Source organism: Phyllopteryx taeniolatus, chromosome 19, assembly GCF_024500385.1.
Source record: "Phyllopteryx taeniolatus isolate TA_2022b chromosome 19, UOR_Ptae_1.2, whole genome shotgun sequence".
NCBI classification, from domain to species: Eukaryota; Metazoa; Chordata; class Actinopteri; order Syngnathiformes; family Syngnathidae; genus Phyllopteryx; species Phyllopteryx taeniolatus.
The window spans coordinates 8,180,201-8,200,348 of NC_084520.1; the positions used below are offsets into that span (position 1 = coordinate 8,180,201).

General features: G+C 41.4%; 1 protein-coding gene across 6 annotated transcripts; it reads left to right on the forward strand.

The window, feature by feature from the left end:
- The first annotated feature begins 385 nt into the window (after positions 1-385).
- On the forward strand, positions 386-17,064 carry tex2l (testis expressed 2, like). Of its 6 annotated transcripts, none has more exons than XM_061756415.1 (13): positions 386-523; positions 696-758; positions 3,346-4,719; positions 7,625-7,825; positions 8,431-8,767; positions 10,199-10,467; positions 10,572-10,721; positions 10,891-10,990; positions 12,229-12,361; positions 14,221-14,358; positions 14,533-14,742; positions 16,241-16,361; positions 16,432-17,064. In XM_061756415.1, exons 3-13 carry the CDS (start codon positions 3,385-3,387, stop codon positions 16,615-16,617), a joined length of 3,180 nt encoding a protein of 1,059 aa, XP_061612399.1. In that variant the 5' UTR covers positions 386-523; positions 696-758; positions 3,346-3,384; the 3' UTR covers positions 16,618-17,064. The 6 variants fall into 6 exon arrangements, with proteins under 6 accessions (XP_061612399.1, XP_061612398.1, XP_061612400.1 ...); XM_061756414.1 differs by having other exon boundaries at positions 696-727; XM_061756416.1 differs by lacking the exon at positions 386-523 and having other exon boundaries at positions 536-727; positions 14,227-14,358.
- Positions 17,065-20,148: the final 3,084 nt, after the last annotated feature.

Genomic DNA, 20,148 nt, shown 5'->3' on the forward strand with positions numbered 1-20,148 from the left:
TTTCGTTTGAAATATTTCTCTTTTTTATTTCACGTTTATGCCATGGCAAAATCTTACTCCACTGGTCCATAGTTTAACATAGGATGTAATTATCATTCATTTACCCACAGTGCTGCATTGAGATGTTAAATATAAAGATTCCCTCACTAAATACTACGTGTCCTTCATCCATCTTGGAACATCTCCAGTCAGTGATGCATGGTTGTCTCCCTGCTCATCACTTGACACTGTTTCTCATCCTGTCATATCTGGGGTTTACTGGGGTTTTCTTTATGTAGGCCAAGATGAAGGGCGGAACCAGAGGAAAGGCGTTGCAACTGGATAGACTCATGAAGACTGGTACAGTATCCTTTCTGTGCACATTGGTTGGGCGGGTTTCCTTGTGTGCTTCTGTTGTGACTGCATGCCCTACCCTTAATCTGGATTATCATGCCGAGCAGCCATGCTCTTCATAATCAGTTGGTGAGCTGTGATTCTCGGCAGCATATGACACATCTGGATAGAGGCGGTCAGAAGAGAGGAGGTGTGTATGTGAGTGCATGAGAGAGAGAGCGAGAGAGAGATGGTGGAGGAGAGTGTTCACTCACTCCTCCTTACTCTGTAGCCCTTGCACACACAAATGAATGATGGATTTATCTGAAGACCACTGTGGCCATCCCGCTGATCCCATGCATCTTCTTATATTTGTATTGCAGATCATCGCTCAGGACAGCAAACAAATCTAGGGGTAAGGCTTGAATGGTTGACGGCGTGTTCAGGTTAGATAATTTTTCATATTATTATCATTGGCGGCACGGTGGCCGACTGGTTAGAGCATCTGCCTCACAGTTCTGCGGACCGGGGTTCAATCCCCGGCCCCACCTGTGTGGTGTTTGTATATTCTCCCCGTGCCTGCGTGGGTTTTCTCCGGGCACTCCGGTTTCCTCCCACACCCCAAAAACATGCATGGTAGGTTAATTGACAACTCTAAATTGCCCGTAGGTGTGAATGTGTGTCCGAATGTTTGTTTGTTTATATATGCCCTGCGATTGGCTGGCAACCAGTTCAGGGTGTACCCCGCCTCCTGCCCGATGATAGCTGGGATAGGCTGCAGCACGCCCGCGACCCTAGTGAGGAGAAGCGGCTCAGAAAATGGATGGATGGATGGTTTATTATCATTCGCGGCAATTTACTAAATCATGAGAGTGCAGTTTGGAGTCGAGGCAGTGCGCCAAATTATTCAACAAATACGGAATGTAGTGTCTCCTCAAACTGGATGATTATTATGAACATTTATATTTCATAGCCGTCATCATGATTCAAGTTTCAAAATTCAAATTGCAGGGAATACTGAACTTTTACACTAACACCGGTGAACAACACAGGTTTTCCTGAAGCCTAGATCACAAACTGACAGTCTTTTTATGATTGCTTTATAATATTCATGTAGTTGTAGTGTACCTGTATATATGTGCTTTTCATTATCACCTAATCTCAGTTTTCACTGGAAAAAACTATATTTGCAAGGCTTTCTTGCTATTTTAATTCAAATTACTATGTGATTTAATTGTGTTAAATTACCAATACCCAAAAATGAATGTAACATCCCAACTCTAATTTGAGTCATCATCAAATCATTTAGTGACCTCGACTGCCCTGTCCAAAATCTGTGCAAATGTAAGAATGTGACTTTGGGTCACAGAGATGAGCTATCTTGGAAACCTACCATGCCAAATGTTGTCTTATCTATAAACCATGCCAGTGAGATTTTTCAGATTTCACAGCTAAACCCTGAATTCATGTTAATCGGAGATTGTAACCGTTCACGTCTGATGAGGTTCACCGAAACTGTACTTTACCGATTTAAATGTACCTTGCATGTCAATGTAGCAACATTTTAGTTATTTTTTTTAAGTAAACTTCATATTTCACAAAGCCAGTGAAATGTGTACATACAAGTGTTTGTATATTAAAAAGAAATGTGTGAACTTTCTCTCCATGCCTTTGCTTGCCTTTTTTTTCTTTTTTTGTAAAATAAAAAGTGCATTACCTCAACCAAAAGCAGATGATTCTCAAACCATAATATTTTTACATATTTAAGTTTTGTGTTGCTGCTCATGATATTTTTCAACAAGTCAAACTTATGTCCGATTCAAGCAGTTTTGAGCAGTTTGGGGCCAAATGCTATAAATTACACACCATCATGCTAATTTGCCAGTGACATTTTTTCTGAATGAAGTTCATTTGCATGCTAATTTTTTCCCCAAATTACCAAGTCGAGCAGTGTTAGACTGAACGACAAGAAAATTTGTCTTCTGCGGCCCATAAATTTCTGACCAAAATTTCACTGGAATCCATGAAAGGGGAGAACTTTCAATCAGAAACCCTTGCCATTCGTAGAGTCCCTGTCGCAGGAAATGTGAACATTCTGGTGCCCGTCTCCCACTCCGTGTGAAAATCTATTATGAAGGTCTAATGTCTGGATGTGTGATTCTCCAAGGTTTTATCTCTCTGCCATGGGTGTGAGCAGATTAGTCACAATCCACCATCTGCTGTGGAATTGGGTGAGATCGTGCCACACAGACCTGTAATATTGTTACATAAACCTGATTGGTCCAAAGAAGGTTTTAACTCACATAAAGAGCAAGGGTATGAAAATAGAAGTCCAAGCTCAGCCGATACACACTACTGATTATAACTCTTGGTCGTACGATGATGATTGATATAGTTCTTACGTGTCGTTCAGGGCTTGCACTTTTCATCCCTTTGTTACGTTAAAAAAAGACAACAGAGATACACTAAACACTACCGCTTAACCATTAAATGGATTTTGTGTTATTGTAACATAAGATGAAAGTCAGCCCTCAAAATCTTGTTGAAAGTCAGTTGCAGAGCAATAATTTTCTTCCATTTTCAGTTTCTGTAGGTATCCTTGTCCAAATAGTGTCCAGTACGTGTCTTTTGATGTCACATATGTGTGCACAAGCTTCACATCTAATCAAACCCCAAAAGTTATGATATCCATGCCACACTTGCTCTTATTTATTCAACATTGAGGCTTGAACGCTTGTCTGGTCTATTTTTGCCTGCGTCTGAAACACACTCAGATGTGGAGCAACAGCTTTGGGAGAGGCGCTGACTTGGCACCGAGGCACTCACTAGACTCAAGCGCACATGCAAGCAACTTCATGCTCCAGAGCTCATATGACGTTCACACACTAACACCTAATTGTCAAGATGCAAGCGTTTTTTGTACAAATTAGGCATAAGGATAGAATGGATGCCTCGCTTATCCCTTGTCTGCTTGTATTTGTTTTGCCTCAGAGGCTTAATTTCGCTGACTATATTCTGTTTATTCTGTTTCAGTGACATTTAGATGCCTTGACTTTGTGATGTAGTCACGGAATGGCAGAGAGTGGAAACAATTGGGCGCAAGGATGCGAGGAGGATGCAAGCGGAGGTGGCAGACCCCTCCTGGATACCCACAGTCCAGACGTTGTCCCAAACTCACTTGGGACAAAGCGGCATCTCCCTCGAGGGATTGTTATCCAGCTGACGGGAACAGAGGGAGAGTGGAGCAGTCTTGATGAGAGTGAGCTCATCTTCTCGCTTGATCATGATGAGTACTATTCCTCGGTCTCTCAATCGAGTCAGAAGCAGATCTCCAGTGATGATGACAGAGGATCGCAGTCCCAAGCTTTCCATGTCCCACTTTCACCCTCGTCTCCTGGTTCTTTGGGTAATTTCTCCGCCACGAGCCCCACCTTCCTCTCCCCAGGCTCTTCCTCACCCACTCATCAGCCCTTGGCCAGTCTGGTAAAGTCGCTCTCTACAGAGCTGGAACTTAGAGAAAGCTCCACCCTCAGGCCAAAACCCCTTCTCAGCCTCGTGAAGTCGATCTCCACCGAGCTCTCCCGTTCTGAGCCGGAGGTGTCGCAGTCAAAATCAGATTCGCGCCTCAACCTCCACCTGTTGAAGCAGCTTACACAGCCCAAGAACAGAAGAAGCGGGGACTCTCGCACAGCACCCCCGTCTCCCAGCATGCTCTCTCCAACTGGAGAGGGCCTCAAAGGCGGCTTCTTCAAAATGGAACTAGAGGACACCAAGAGAAAACTCTCGGAGGCGGTCCATGAGCCACTGAGCAGCATGTTGAACAAAATCAGGAGAGAAGATAGCACAGGCAGCCCCAAACACCTGTGTAAGACCACCCAGGTAATTTCGAGAGGTTTGGGCCGGGAAGGTAGCACAGACACAGGAGTCTCAGAGTCTCCAGTCAGGAGTGGTGGCAGGACAGATGGTGATTTTTTCGACTGGCCTTCAGTTAGGTATCTTGGGAGAAGCCCCCGCAGATGTCCTGTGCATCACTGCAAACATCTCAGCGATGAAGAGCAAGGATTTTATTCAGATGGAGACACCATGCAGTTTTTTCCCATTGAAACTCACCAGCAGGCCAGGAAATCCGATAAGGTTGCATCTTTAAGGACATATCCGCTTTACGCAACCAATCCTCCACCATGTATGAGTTTATTCTGTGTGGCAATACTATCCTACGGTTATTTTACCCTACCTCTAAATCCATACTTTTCTGGCCTGGCTCTTGGGCTGGCAATGGGTTTCTTGCTCGGACTCTTGCTGATTAGAATGGGCTCTTCAAGGTCCCTTTGTTCAGCTTCTCCAAAGAGACCACACTTGGGAGAGGGGATTCTGAGAGGTTGCTCCACTGAATCCGACACCAACAAGGTAAATTGAGTCATTTTGGAATCTCAAACTGAGCTCAATCAGTTCTAGGATGCTGGTTAACTTCTGGTAGGTTCAAATTTCTAAACAATTTTCCTGTCAACAAGATCTGCACTGAATTTGACTGGAATCTCAGATTAGTGTTCGCTTCGGATAAGATCAGGTTGTTGCAGACTTGTCTGCCAAATTGGCAAACACGCGTAGCCTGAAAATCAAGATATGCCAGTTTTTGTGCTCCGCTACAGATGACTATGAAAATAGCGCCCAATAAGTTAATATTAAAATGGGAAAACAGTTAAAAACTCCACCTTAACTTTGATAACAAGTGTATAAGGACATCTTACTTCCTTGAATGTAAGTCTGTTTACTTCACCTACAGTATATTCTTCTTAATCTCTTATCACATTCTTATTCTAGCACCCTTTGTTGAGGCCAGTCCTGGAAGAAGTTTTGCAATCTGAGAAGAAAACTAAAGTTAATCCTAAAATGCTCGCTGAACTCTGTAAACAGTGCCATGAAAAAGTATTCTTCTCAAGTTTTTTTTCTTCAAACAAATGGTAATATCAGACAAAGATTAACCAAGTAAACATAAAATGCAGTTTTTAAATGGTGAATGTATTTATTAGGAAAAAAACTAGTCAAAGCTACCTGGCCTTGTGTGAAAAAGTAATTAGCCCCTTGTTAATTCATTAATTAACTCTGGCTAGTCAAATTTTTTTGAAAACCTGACTTTATTTTCACTGACCACACCCAAGCCTGATTACCTCCAGACCTATTCAAGAAATCCCTTAAATAGAACACGTTTGACAAAATGAATTCAGATGAAAGATCTCAAAAAGCTGCAACACTATGCCACGAGCCAAAGAAATACAAGGACAGATGAGAAATAATGTAATTGACCTCAGTCTAGAGAGGGGTTAGAAAGCCATTTCTAAAGCTTTGGGACTCTAGCATACCATGTTTAGAGCAATTATCCGCAATTATCCGCAAAAATGAAACAGTGGTAAACCTTCCCAGGAGTGGCCGGCCTACAAAAATGACACCAAGAGGACAGCAACGACTCATTCAGGAGGTCACAAAGGACGCCAGGACAACATCTAAAGAAAGTGTAGGCCCCCTTTCCTAAGTTAAGGTCAGTGTTCATGACTCCACAATAAGGAAGAGACTGGGAAAAAAATGGCGTCCATGGCAGATTTCTAAGGTGAAAACCACTGTTGACCAAAAAGAACATCAAGGCTCGTCTTTATTTAAAAAAAATAAAAAACAAAAAAATCTGAAGACGTTTGAGAGAATATTCTATGGACTGAGGAGATGAAAGTTGAACTTTTTGGAAGGTGCTTTTGTTACATGTGGTGTAAATTTAACACAGCATTTAAGAAAAAGAACAGCAAACCAACAGTCAAATATGGTGGTGTTACTGTGGCTTAGGTAATTCAGGACCTGGACAACTTGCTGTGATTGAAGAAACCATTCACTGCTCTTTACCAGAAAATCCTGAAGGAGAATATTCGGCCATCAGTTTATGACCTCAAGCTGAAGCACACTTGTGTTCTGCAGTAGGACAACAATCCAGAAGACACAAGCAAGTCAATTTCTTGCTTTAAAAAAAAAAAAAAAAAAAAAGGTTTTGGAGTGGCCTCGTCCAAGTCCGGACTTGAATCCAATTGAAATGCTGTGGCATGACCTTAAAAAGGCTGTTCATGCTCAATAACCCTCCAGCGTTGCTGAATTAAAACAATTCTGCAAGGAAGAGTGGGCCAAAAAAGGCTCATTGCCAGATATAAAAAAAAAAAAAACGCTTGATTTCAGTTGTTGGTACTGAGGATGACCCAACCAGTTATTAGGTTTATGAGGGGCATTACTTTTCATTCAGGGCCAGGTAGCTTTGAATAGTTTTTACGCAGTTAATTTGATAGTTGTTAAAAATTGCATTTATATGTTTACATGGGTCATTGTTGTGACATTTACATTTGAGTGATGATCTTAAACATTAAAGTGGGGAAACTATGCAAAAAAAAATAATAAAAAATTTGAGAAGGGGCGAATACTTTTTCACAGCTCTGTACATCACGGTGGTTCAATGTCTGAAGTTTGGTGCTTTAAAGGCAATTTTTTCTGCAAATTGAAAACCAAACTGTATGACTCCAGGGCTGTTCTACTTTGGAGGTTACATTGTATAAGTATTGCATAGCTTTCCAATTGTATGAAGTGGGTGGAGTTGGTGGAGAAAGCATGGCTCGATAATGTACGTGTATCATTACACAGTCCATAATTTACCTCTCAAATGTTCCTTTGAACACAATAAAAAACTAATATTGCAATTCCAAATTCCCCATCACAATAGTTTCAAATACTGCGTTGCTGACATTTAAACTGTACAGTTATTATAACAACAGTACTGATAATGAGCTTTCACTCACCCAAATTGCTTCTAAAACAGCAGTGTCAAGTGAAAGGTTATTCATGCACAATTGTTGTTCTTGTTCTTTCACAGATGAATATAAAAATACATTATGGCCATAATGCAATTAAAAGCAGTAATCTCTGGAGTCTCAGTCATAATTACAGTACTTCTACAGCAACTGGAGAGGACATACTGTAGCAGGAACCCATCCACTGTCATCTCCAGAGGCAATTTACAGCACATCCTGGAAAGGAAGAGACTGCAGTCTGTCAGTGTATAAAGCAGGTGGTGGTTTGCATGACCGGGATAAATATCATAGACCGTTTAGCCGTCCAAAGCATTAAACTACATTTTGGTAAGGTATTTTATAATTTAGGCTTCTGTTTTGGAGACACCTCAACCCATATGTCTGGCACAACCCTAACCCCTTTATGACCTAAAACAGGTTTGGCCAAACCTTTATGTTCATTGTTGTGCTGCACCTATTTGTATTGTATTTTCTAGGGTTGGATGAATGAGATTCATGATTACTGCCCAGAGACATATCACTCATCACAAACTCACTCCGTGTTTGCCACACTGGAAGGATCCTGTCTCCGACTCGACACTCCCCAGTCTAACATCAACCGCAGGGCCACGTACGATGAGAGAGTCAATGAGTCCACTTTCATAAAAATGCGCTCCTATCAGCTGGAAAAGAGCAAAGTAGGAATACTATTCAAACAATTTGTGCATAAAATAATGAAGGTTAAATGTTTCCCTTTTATGTTGTAGTATCTGAGACTATTTAAAATGATCTACAGTGTATTTTATGAATCCTAAAAGGGACATGATTGTCTATTGCAATTTTTATATGAATTAATCCAACAGACATTTCACTCAAAACCACAGATGGAATGCTAAAGGATACATCTGGGAATGATGAAATTCAATTGAACAGATGTTAGGAGTGTATAGTACTCTATTTCATCCTGGGCCAAAATAGTTGGGTTGGAAAAAGACTGTTTTTGGTTCCATTGATGCTTGCATTGACTGGTATATATTATGCAAACTTATTTAAGAATGTCTAACACTAAGATACCCTAACCACTTCATGGCTAAATAAAGTGTGTTTTTTTTGTTTTGTTTTGTTTTTTTGCACAATCTACCCCTTTAAGCACATTATCTAAGATAATTTATCTTCATTGCATGGATGGTATGTTTGTGAAGGGTTTTGAGTAGCTGCTAAATTCTCATGAGAACACATTGATTAAAATACAAATGTAAATGGGATATTTGAGTATATAATTCTCTTCATGTGTCTCCCAAAGGTATTCTTGCTGCCATCTGTGTTGGCTCGTAAGCGACTATGGAACCCCAAATATCCGATCTGCATCCAGCTGGCCAGTGATGTAAACTCCCAAGAGGAGGCTGGACAATGGTCGGAGGAGAGTCAGGATGAGGAGGAGGAGCCAAGAACCACACCCGCTAGTTCATGTCAGGGTTTTGCTGAACCCATCCATGACCCACCCACAACTCTTTACCTCTTTGGACGCACAGGGAGAGAGAAGGAGGAGTGGTTTCGTTATTTCCTGCTTGCATCCACTGATGCAGATCGAGAAAAGGACCAGGACAAATCAAGGCCTGGCAGATGTGTACCTCGATCGGGTAGGAGAATCATAGATGATGCATTAGTATATATGTGCGAATTATGGATTGCCTGCGCCAATTCTTAGCTTGTCAAAGACAATCCTATTTGTGAGAACGTACAGATCTCACAATTAGACACCGGAAAACAACTGTAGTGTTTATGCTACTTTGTCAGTGCCTCAGTTGCAAGTCACTAAGTCAGAATATTTGCGTTATATTGCACTTTTCAAAGAGACGACTCACAAAGTCTTCTTTAATGAACTGGGAGCTGGTTCAAGGACGACAGAACGTAATGTGGCTGAATCTATTGGGACAAAAGCTTAATAGCGGTATTCTGAACTAATTGGAGACGGTCTAATGACGATTGTTAAGACAGGTGAAGAGAGAATGGCAATAGTCATGATGTGAGGAGACTAAGGCATAAATGATCATTTCCAGTTCAAAATGAGATATGAATATTTTATTTAGGTGAAAAAAAGCAGGAAGGGGTTACAGTTTTAATATGTTAATGGTAAATACATTTAATTTGCTGATGACAGCTCCTAAGAGGAAAGTATGTATAGAGCAAAAAAACAAAAAAAAGAATGGCCCCTAAGATTGACCCTTGTGGTACACCGCAACAAAGGGAGACAGACAACCACAGAAAAAGTGATTTGATAGAACCAGTTAAGGGCCGTCCCCGAGATGGCAATTGCCTAACTCTATCAATGTAGATAAGATGGTCAGTGGTTTAAATTATATTACTCCCTTTTTAGCTGTTGTCTTTTAAGTGCATTTTGGCGCTATTAGCACTAGTAAAGCTCATGATTTTAATAACATAATTAAATATTATTAATAATCACAATAATGCCCTGCGACTGACTGGCGACCAGTTCAGGGTGTAGTCCGGCTTTCGCCCGAAGTCAGCTGGGATAGGCTCCAATGCCCCGCGACCCTAACCAGGATAAGTGGTGTTGAAAATGGATGGATGGATAACAATAATGTTCATGATAACAATAGTAGTGTGCATTATTTTTTTAAATATAAAAACGTACTTGATATATTTGATCCTGGATTGAGTTTAGTGTGAATTCAATGTACCATAGTCTGATTCATAATACAGATTTGTACTGACAGTCAAACACATTTTACATGACAATAATGAAGCCTAGAATCAGTGGGCCATGCAGATATATTTCCCATATCTTCTTCCAACTGAATGTCCTAGTGTCTTTTGACACCAGTCAGATAAAATGCTAAAGTGATGTTTGGTCTCCTGTGATTGAACTTCATTAGCAATGAGCAAATAAGTCTTTTAGGTTGGGGAAAAACCAACAACATTTTCCTTTGTGTTATTCCATCTTGGTTCGTGTTTGAGTGCATACTTGGCATAAGGCCTAAACAACGTTACTTCACTTCACATGCCACAAACCGTTATTTTAGCTAACTACATAAAATATTTCCCTCCAGGTGACCCAGTACTGTCGCAGGCTATCAGCAGCCACAGCGATATCCCATGCAGCAGAGGCTCCAGCAGAGTGGGCAGCAGTGAAGACGATGCCCCCTCCATGCCTGCAGTTGCTCTCAGTCAGCCCTCCTCCAGCAGCACCACCACCAGGGGCCTTTTACTGCTTGACTACGCCCGGTACATGTCTCGTCTTCTGACTACAGAAGACTTGCTCCCGTTCTCCAGCCCTGGAGTTGGCAGCACAGAGACAAGCCCCAAACTTAAAGGAAACGTAAGTCATGCTGAAGCAGAAGTGTGGCACTCATACTGGTAGGGAGACTTCAGGAGTAGATATTCTGCACTGAATCATCCCTGACTCATTTCTCACTTCCACAGTGTACCTGTGATCTGGTGGAGTACACTGGGAGGAGTCCATCTGTATGGCTCAACGCTCTGATTGGTCGAATCTTTTGGGACTTCTTGAGAGAGAAGCACTGGGCTGACATGGTTTCCCACAAGATCCAGAAGAAGCTCAGCACAATCAGGGTATTCAGTGTCGAATTCATGTACTGTGGTGGAAAAAATTTGGCTTTCCGCCTTCTATTATTATACTATTAACAGAGGATAATGTTGCATTATGTATAATAAATACACTGTACAAACAGTATTTCTATTTCCTTCACACCTGATGTTTACGTTTCATCTCATTTTACAGCTGCCTTACTTTATGAATGAACTGACCCTAACTGAGCTGGATATGGGCTGTTCTATCCCGCAAATCATATCTACTTCCCAGCCAGAGGTTAACCACAGAGGTGAGACTAGACACTGCTGTAAAATAACACACACATACACTCGTACATTTAAGTGCCACATAGGCCAAAATAATATTTAACTCTCACACACACAAAACAAAACGTCTCACACACACCAAAAAAAAAACTGTCATGCACTAAATAAAAAGTCTTGTGTATCAAATGTTTTTGGTGAGTGAGTTTTTATTTTATTTTAGAGTATTATGGCATGTGAAGTTTTTTAGGTGTGCAAGAGATTTTCATGGTGTGTGTGTGTGTGTGTGTGTGTGTGTTTATTTTCAGTGTGCGAGGTTTTTGCTGTTTGTGAGAGTTTTGTTTCTGTGGGTGAGGGGTTTTGTGTTTGCGAGAGAGGTTCTTTGGTGAGTGTGAGGTTTTTTGTTTTGTGTTGGAGGTTTTTCAGTGGTGTGAAGTTTTTTAGGTGAATGTGAGAGTGTTTTTCCTGAGTGCGATTTTGTCGTGTGAGAGGTTTTTGGTCAGTCTTTTTGGAGCGAGAGAGATGTTTTTCATATGAGTCTTTGTGAGAGAGTCTTTTTTGGTGAAAGAGAGTTTTTTTGTCGTGTGTAAGGGTTTTTTGTTGTGTGTTTTTTTTTGACAAGATTAAGAGTTTTTGCTGCATGAGAGGGTTTTTTTTTTGCTACTGAGAGTTTTTGGGTGTGTGTGAGGTTTTATTTTTTGAATGAGAGATTATTCGCCTGTGTGTGTGTGTGTGTCTGCATGTGTATGAGTTTTTTGGTGAGTATGAGAGTTTTGGGTATGTGTGTGTGAGGTTGCCTCAGACATACACGTTACTGATGCACATGCAACAAGCAGCTCTCGCCCATACGTTTGTGCTTAAATGACGACATAACAACAGATCAAGCATTGTAATCCTGTTGTAAATCTCACAGCTTCATGTGAGCTGCAAACATTTCGAGCATATTGGCTTGTGTGCGCCTGTTTTTAAATCAGTCAGTCTGGCACCCGACACTGATGAGGAGATGTGTAAGTGTCTGACCTTGTGATTTTGCCTGTAACACAACCGCCCTCCTATAAATTCAGTCTGTCCCTTTTTCTCAATCCAGATATGTCATTCCCACAGTCTAATTCCTTGTAATCTATCATGAATATTCAAGGCTCTATAATCACAATGAAAGCTGTTTAGTCTGCCCACTGTGAGTGTGCGCCCAGATTAGGTTTTAGGGATATTTGTCTTATTCAGAGGGCTCTGGCGATGACCCTTCTGCGCTTCCCACTTGCAGGCCTGTGGGTGGAGCTGCAGCTGGCCTACTATGGCACCCTGCAGATGACCCTGCAGACCAAATTCAACCTGTCGAAGTTGGGTAAAGAGGGCGGCCAGGACACAGATTGGTTGACTGAAACTGGAAATACACGGTTAGTAACTACATTTTTATGGGCAAAACTGATGTGCATGCATACGTGCATATCCATTCATCCAAAACAGGGGTGCACAAACTTGTGCTCAAGGGCTACATTAAATTTTTAAAACAAAAAGATGGGCCAGGTCACTCAGCGCTTAGGCGGCATTGTAAGGTTCTTAACTAATCAAAAAAAGTTATCACGAACACAACACTAAGATACAGTATGCGAGACAGTCAACAGCGTGGATGGGGCTGGCGAGACACAACAATGGAAGATGCTGGGTGAGGCTGCGATGATGGACAGCCAATCAGCTCACGGGATAAATCCACTCGTGCTCTCATTGGTCGATGTTGCGCCGGGAACCAGTCACGCGCCTTGTATGAGTGTACAGTACAGTACAGGCATGTACAAAGCCTCTGAGTCAACTCATCTCTTTGTTTGGCATGCAGGGAAACCTTCTCTTTCATGCATCAACATGAAACACGCATCTTTCTTCAATATGGCTGCTGATATAAAATTATATTTTCATTTTTCTTTTTTGATGAATTTTTCTTTTTTTTATGAATATTTTGGAGAAACCCGCGAAACACTGAACCCGCAAAACGTGAAGCGCGAAGTGGCGAGGGAACACTGTACTTTATATTAAGTGCTTTAATAATAAAATTATGACATTCCATTCTCATGCTTCCATTTTCCATCCATTCATTTTTGATATGGTTTATCCACACATCCTGGACTGGTTCCCAGTCAATCACAGGGCACATTTGGACAAACAACCATTCACACTCACATTCACACCTATGGACAATTTTTGTCTGAGAGTCAATTAAACTAAGAAGCATGTTTTTGGAAGGTAGGAGGAAGCCGGATTATCTGGAAAAAACCCACGCAAGCACTGCCCTGTTTTATTATTTATAATTAATTTAATCATAATTATGTGACCAATTGTTATATAAAATAATGAAAACATTGAAATATACATGTAAAAAGGTTAGTTTTACCAGTATGTTTTATTATTTAGAATGAACCACCTATCCAGTTAATGAGATATATGGATTGAAAAAACTGTATTAAAATCTATCCATCCATCCATTTTCTGAGCCGCTTATCCTCACAAGGGTCGCAGGAGTGCTGGAGCCTATCGCAGCGAACTGCGGGCAGGAGGTGGGGTACACCCTGAACTGGTTGCCAGCCAATCGCAGGGCACACATAAACAAACAACCATTCACACCCACATTCACTCCTACGGGCAATTTAGAGTCTTCAATCAACCTACCATGCATGTTTTTGGGATGTGGGAGGGAACCGAAGTGCCCGGAGAAAACCCACGCAGGGACGGGGAGAACATGCAAACTCCACACACCCCTAAACTGTACACTGCACTGATTAGCACAAACCCACTGTCACAGAAGCTCACTTGTGGATTAAAAGTCCAGCCAGCATTCGACATCCTCCGCAGTCATCAAGCCTTTTTAAGTCCCTCCCTGCAAACCAGACACTTCCACTTGTGTTTGTAAGCACTCCTGTTTGACAGGAGTGCAGTTTATATTTAGACTATAGTTGGCATGATTTAACCTTTTGTGTTTGTTTTTTTTACGAAGAAGAAGAATCAACTTTTATTGTCATGAACATGCATGCACACAAAATTTGTTGTCTGCATTCAACCCATCACAGTGAACACAGAAGTGCCCAGAGAGCATTTTCAGGGTGTCAGTGTCTTGCTCAAGGACACCACAGCCGTGAGTCCGGGGAATGTTGGTGGATGGTCCAGTCGGGGTCTTGAACCTAGGTCCTCCACGGTGGAAGCTGATGACCTTAACCATAGGGCCACGGCTGCCCAGTAACCTGAGCACTTTAAATTGTCTTTCTAGCTGCAGACCCATTCTAAGTGTGCTAGCAGACAGTGATGAGGAGTCCTCCAGTGCTGCTTCATCTGAAGACGAAGAGGTTCTCCTGGCTGAGCCTCAGGGCCCCTCTGGGGAAAAGGGCCTTTCGTCAGCAACCGATGGGTAAATGCAAATATTATTTCACCCGAGACTGGAACATAACCTCGACCTCTGTATCCAATTCTGTGTGGCAGTAGCTTTAATCCAGACTCTTGTGCCTCATTTTGAGGGGAACATCAACATCCTAAATCTGACCACACAAATACTTTCCTCTCACTCTTTAATCGTGTTTTACAGGACCGGGGGCGGAAGGACTGGAAGGAAGATTTTGAGATTTGTGGACAAAATTGCAAAATCCAGATATTTCCAGAAGGCGACAGAGAACGAGTTCATCAAGAAGAAGTTTGAGGAGATGTCAAATACCCCCCTACTGCTCACAGTGGAGGTTCAAGAGCTGTCAGGGTCCCTGGTCGTCAACATCCCACCGCCCCCTACTGACAGGATATGGTGAGAATCACATTACGTGCAGCTGGTAATGAAATTAATGGTGCCAGGAAGAGGACAACGCAAGTGACAATTAACTTTGTTTTGAACCTGAGTGACGAGACAAAAGTTTTATTCTGACTAAGCAATAGCCACTTTACATAATTATTACCTGTAATCAACAATCCATTCTTTTTTGTATTTTATTTAATTTTTTATATATATATGGGGAATATAATATTCAATGTGTATATATATATGTGTATTTGTGTGTGTGTGTATATGTGTGTATATATATATATATATATATATATATATATATATATATATAGCGTCAGCCTCACAGTTCTGAGGACCCGGGTTCAATCCCCGGCCCCGCCTGCGTGGAGTTTGCATGTTCTCCCCGTGCCTGTGTGGGTTTTCTCCGGGTACTCCGGTTTCCTCCCACATCCCAAAAACATGCATGAATTGGAGACTCTAAATTGCCCGTAGGCATGACTGTGAGTGCGAATGGTTGTTTGCTCCTATGTGCCCTGCGATTGGCTGGCAACCAGTTCAGGGTGTACCCCGCCTCCTGCCCGATGACAGCTGGGATAGGCTCCAGCACGCCCGCGACCCTAGTGAGGAGAAGCGGCTCAGAAAATGGATGGATGGATATATAGCGTCAGCCTCACAGTTCTGAGGACCCGGGTTCAATCCCCGGCCCCGCCTGCGTGGAGTTTGCATGTTCTCCCCGTGCCTGCGTGGGTTTTCTCCGGGCACTCCGGTTTTCTCCCACATTCCAAAAACATGCATTAATTGGAGACTCTAAATTGCCCGTAGGTGTGACTGTGTGTGCGACTGGTTGTTTGTTTGTATGTGCCCTGCGATTGGCTGGCAACCAGTTCAGGGTGTACCCCGCCTCCTGCCCGATGACAGCTGGGATAGGCTCCAGCACGCCCGCGACCCTAGTGAGGAGAAGCGGCTCAGAAAATGGATGGATGGATGGATATATATATATATATGAATTTTACCGACTATGCAAAGACGGTTTAGAGTTTCATGCTAGAAACTATTTTTAAAAAATAACTTTTATTTCAATAACAAAATAGCACAGAACAGTGCACTACATATATATATATATATATATATATATATATATATATATATATATATATATATATATGGGAAAAAAAAGGATTTCTGGTATTTTATTACTTGTTTTGTGTTCATCCACCAAAATATGTTGTTTCAATGAAAAACAAAAACGGACCACATTTAGTCAAGCATGAAAAATATCAATGAAAATAATGTATCACTTGAAAGGCGCTATATACATTTGTGTTATCTTTGTTTCTAATAATATTTTGTTTATTCTTAACATCACAAACAGCTCTCTGTATGATGCAGTGGATTCCTAATCCCTTATCTTTGTAAATACACAATTTGTAATACCGCTTATGTACTGTATGTATGTGTGTGAGTATTTGAAAGTGTAGCTTGACTGAACACGTTTTCACTTGCTTCATTACTACCCCTGCAGGTACAGTTTCTGCAAACCACCCAAACTGGATCTGCGTGTCCGCCCCAAACTAGGCGAGAGGGAGGTGACGTTATGTCACGTGACTGAATGGATTGAAAAGAAACTACAGAATGAGTTCCAGGTAAGGAAGAACAACCTGCCCAAATGCATGCTTTACATTCTTTTTAGCCACGCTGTCTTTCTCTCTCTAGAAAGTGTTCGTGCTGCCAAACATGGATGACATCTACTTACCCATGATGCACTCCGGTGTAGATAGCCCCCGTGCGTCGGAGCATCTGTCCTCTCAGTCCCAGAGCTCCACCACTGAGTCCATAGAGCGCATCCCACAAGAGGTCACTTCAACAGAGTCTAACTATAGTACTGCACTGGTTAAATAATAAGTGGGAGGAGTCTTTGTGACAACATATTCACCAAATGCCATTCTCCAAACTGAAGGTGGGATCAGAAAATGCACTTATGAAGGAGTCCATTTGCTATACTGGCCTGTATACTCCTTTTGTTCCCAAGCAGTCACCAGTCTGAACCAAATGTTTGTAAGAAGAACTGCGCTGTAAGTGTTCACCTGACAAGTCAGAGTTGTGATGATTTTCATCATTTATTTTATGAGGGACAATTTGTGTTGCTATATTCTTCATCATGGGTCACAAACATGGTGCACGCGGGCACCAGGTAGTCCCCAAGGATCATTTGACTAGCCCGCAGGCCTGTTCTAAAAATAGCCTACCAGTGATAGAACACTGTGATTTCCTAGGAATGTTGTAGAAGTTCAAATGTAAACACTTGCAGAGACTTGGAGAAATAAAGTGTTACATGTTGATATTTTTCACGTTTCCTATACCTGAAATCATTCTTGATAATTGTGAGGAATCATTAACATCATCAGTGTCTTGATGTAGATGAATATCATTAGCTATTAATAATAACAAATCATTAAATATAATTCAAGCAAATTTGTTATTTCAGAAGTGTGTATCAAACTGGTACCCCTTAACATCAATTAATACACAAAAAGCAGCTCTCAGTTTCCAAAAGGTTGGTGACTCCTGGTTTTTATTATGTAAAGAAAACAATTGCAAGCGATACGTTGAGCAAAAATGTTACATCCCTATGAAATTATTTGCTGCTTTGATATTGGCTGATGCTGATTATTAAACATCCATCCATCCATCCATTTTCTGAGCCGCTTCTCCTCGCTAGGGTCACGGGCGTGCTGGAGCCTATTCCAGCTGTCATCGGGCAGGAGGCGGGGTACACCCTGAACTGGTTGCCAGCCAATCGCAGGGCACATAGAAACAAACAACCATTCGCACTCACAGTCATGCCTACGGGCAATTTAGAGTCTCCAATTAATGCATGTTTTTGGGATGTGGGAGGAAACCGGAGTGCCCGGAGAAAACCCACGCAGGCAAGGGGAGAACATGCAAACTCCACACAGGCGGGGCCGGGGATTGAACACGGTTCCTCAGAACTGTGAGGCTGACGCTCTAACCAGTCGCCCACCGTGCCGCCGATTATTAAACAAAATTAAAAAAAAGAAAGGAAAACACTTGATTTCATTCTTTTTTTTTCCAAGAAAATACTTCTATTATCGGATATTTCAGAGTAAAAATTCCATCGGAGCATCCAGTTTCTTTTTCTGCTCCTGCTCATATTCACACGGGGCTGGAGCCTATCCAATTTGGTGAGGCGAAAGGCAGGCTACACCCTGTCACCACTCAACCACAAGGCACGGTCAGTCACGTAATCAAAAGCGATAAAAATAAATGCCATGCCCTTGCTGTCCAATTAAAAAAAAAAACAACGGATTTCTGGGATTTTATTACTTGTTTTGTGTTCATCCACCAAAATATGTTGTTTCAATGAAAAACAAAAACGGACCACATTTAGTCAAGCATGAAAAATGTCAATGAAAAGAATGTATCACTAAATTTGGTCTGATTTGCTTTTTATTTTGAATTTTTTGGGGGGAGGGCAATAAAACTGTGGATAGGGTGCACTTGCATTTCATTAAACAGCAGCAGTGTAATTAATTTGTATTGCTTTTGAGTGAGTCACTAAATGAACTGAACTGAACTGAAAATCATCTCCAACAATACAAGCATATAAAATCTCAATTAAAATCATGCATTTATGCAGATGATTTTTCATTCACTTTTTGCATTTAAAACAAAAACAGTGTTATATTTTGAAGAATTTTTCATTGTCCGTTTAACCTGTCAGAGCTGAAAGAAACTCTTGAGAAAAGGGCAGGTAAAACACAGAGAAGGAATGTTGTCACATCTTTTAGGGATCAGACCAAATCAACAGGTAGAACAGTAAACTGATTTAGTCCGTACACTGGGACAAGAGTGAACATTTTCCATTAAGAAAAGCCATCAGTCCTGGCCTTTGCTCTTCTTTAAACAGATGATGATGATGATGATGACGATGATGATGAAACATAACTGCCACGTCAGTCACCAGTAGGCCAAGCCCAACTATAGCCACATCATACTCTACACCCACTGTACAACCTAATGAGAGCCACTCAACACTGTACAAATTGTAAATTATTTTATTCTTGTTGCGGCCGGTGACAACGACCAATTAAATTGAATGCATACTTAGGTCAAATCTTTTGGCTTTAAGTTTGTTTCGGGAAAAAAAGCTGAGAAAACAAGAACTGCAAGTTCAATAGGAGTTTTTAACATTTCACCAAAATCTTTAAGGAAGTTTTATACGATAGGAGGCCAAGGATTGGAACAAAGTCATGGTAAAAGTCCTGCCCCCAAAAACAACCACAACAACAAAAGTTGATTGCCTTGCTATTGTGCTCAGTGAATTGCAGCAAGCAAAGGAAATAAATTAGTTTAAAAATAACCCACTCGTTTAGCAGCCAGAAAAAGATAGTTTGTGAAAGGTAGCTAGTAATCTTTGAGCTTCCCAAAAAAATAATGAGCCTAGCATTTGAGCCAAGGCACCCATTTTACATTAGAAAAATATGACGGCACAACCAAATAAAAATGTCACAAAAAGTAAGATGAAAAATGTTTTATTTTTTTTTTGGAATGAAAGAATAATAATTTTCCAACAAATGAAATGAAATGGCTATGGCACCCTGGTGAGAAAATGCTCAAATAATCATGTTTTTTAACTGCATTACATCCATCCGTTTTCTGACCCGCTGGCAGGAGGCGGGGTACACCCTGAACTGGTTGCCAGCCAATCGCAAGGCACATACAAACAAACAACCATTCGCACTCACAGTCATGCCTACGGGCAATTTAGAGTCTCCAATTAATGCATGTTTTTGGGATGTGGGAGGAAACCGGAGTGCCCGGAGAAAACCCACGCAGGCAAGGGGAGAACATGCAAACTCCACACAGGCGGGGCCGGGGATTGAACACGGTTCCTCAGAACTGTGAGGCTGACGCTCTAACCAGTCGCCCACCGTGCCGCCGATTATTAAACAAAATTAAAAAAAAGAAAGGAAAACACTTGATTTCATTCATTTTTTTTCCAAGAAAATACTTCTATTATCGGATATTTCAGAGTAAAAATTCCATCGGAGCATCCAGTTTCTTTTTCTGCTCCTGCTCATATTCACACGGGGCTGGAGCCTATCCAATTTGGTGAGGCGAAAGGCAGGCTACACCCTGTCACCACTCAACCACAAGGCACGGTCAGTCACGTAATCAAAAGCGATAAAAATAAATGCCATGCCCTTGCTGTCCAATTAAAAAAAAAAACAAAGGATTTCTGGGATTTTATTACTTGTTTTGTGTTCATCCACCAAAATACGTTGTTTCAATGAAAAACAAAAACGGACCACATTTAGTCAAGCATGAAAAATGTCAATGAAAAGAATGTATCACTAAATTTGGTCTGATTTGCTTTTTATTTTGAATTTTTTGGGGGGAGGGCAATAA

What these genes read in the sequence shown, in the direction of transcription:
- tex2l (XM_061756415.1), top strand. Translation starts at nt 3,385, where the DNA reads ATGGCAGAGAGTGGAAACAATTGGGCGCAAGGATGCGAGGAGGATGCA. An exon ending in AGAAGCTCAGCACAATCAGG is followed by an intron (nt 10,722 to 10,890) that starts GTATTCAGTGTC and finishes CTCATTTTACAG; the next exon opens with CTGCCTTACTTTATGAATGA. An exon ending in AACTACAGAATGAGTTCCAG is followed by an intron (nt 16,362 to 16,431) that starts GTAAGGAAGAAC and finishes TTCTCTCTCTAG; the next exon opens with AAAGTGTTCGTGCTGCCAAA.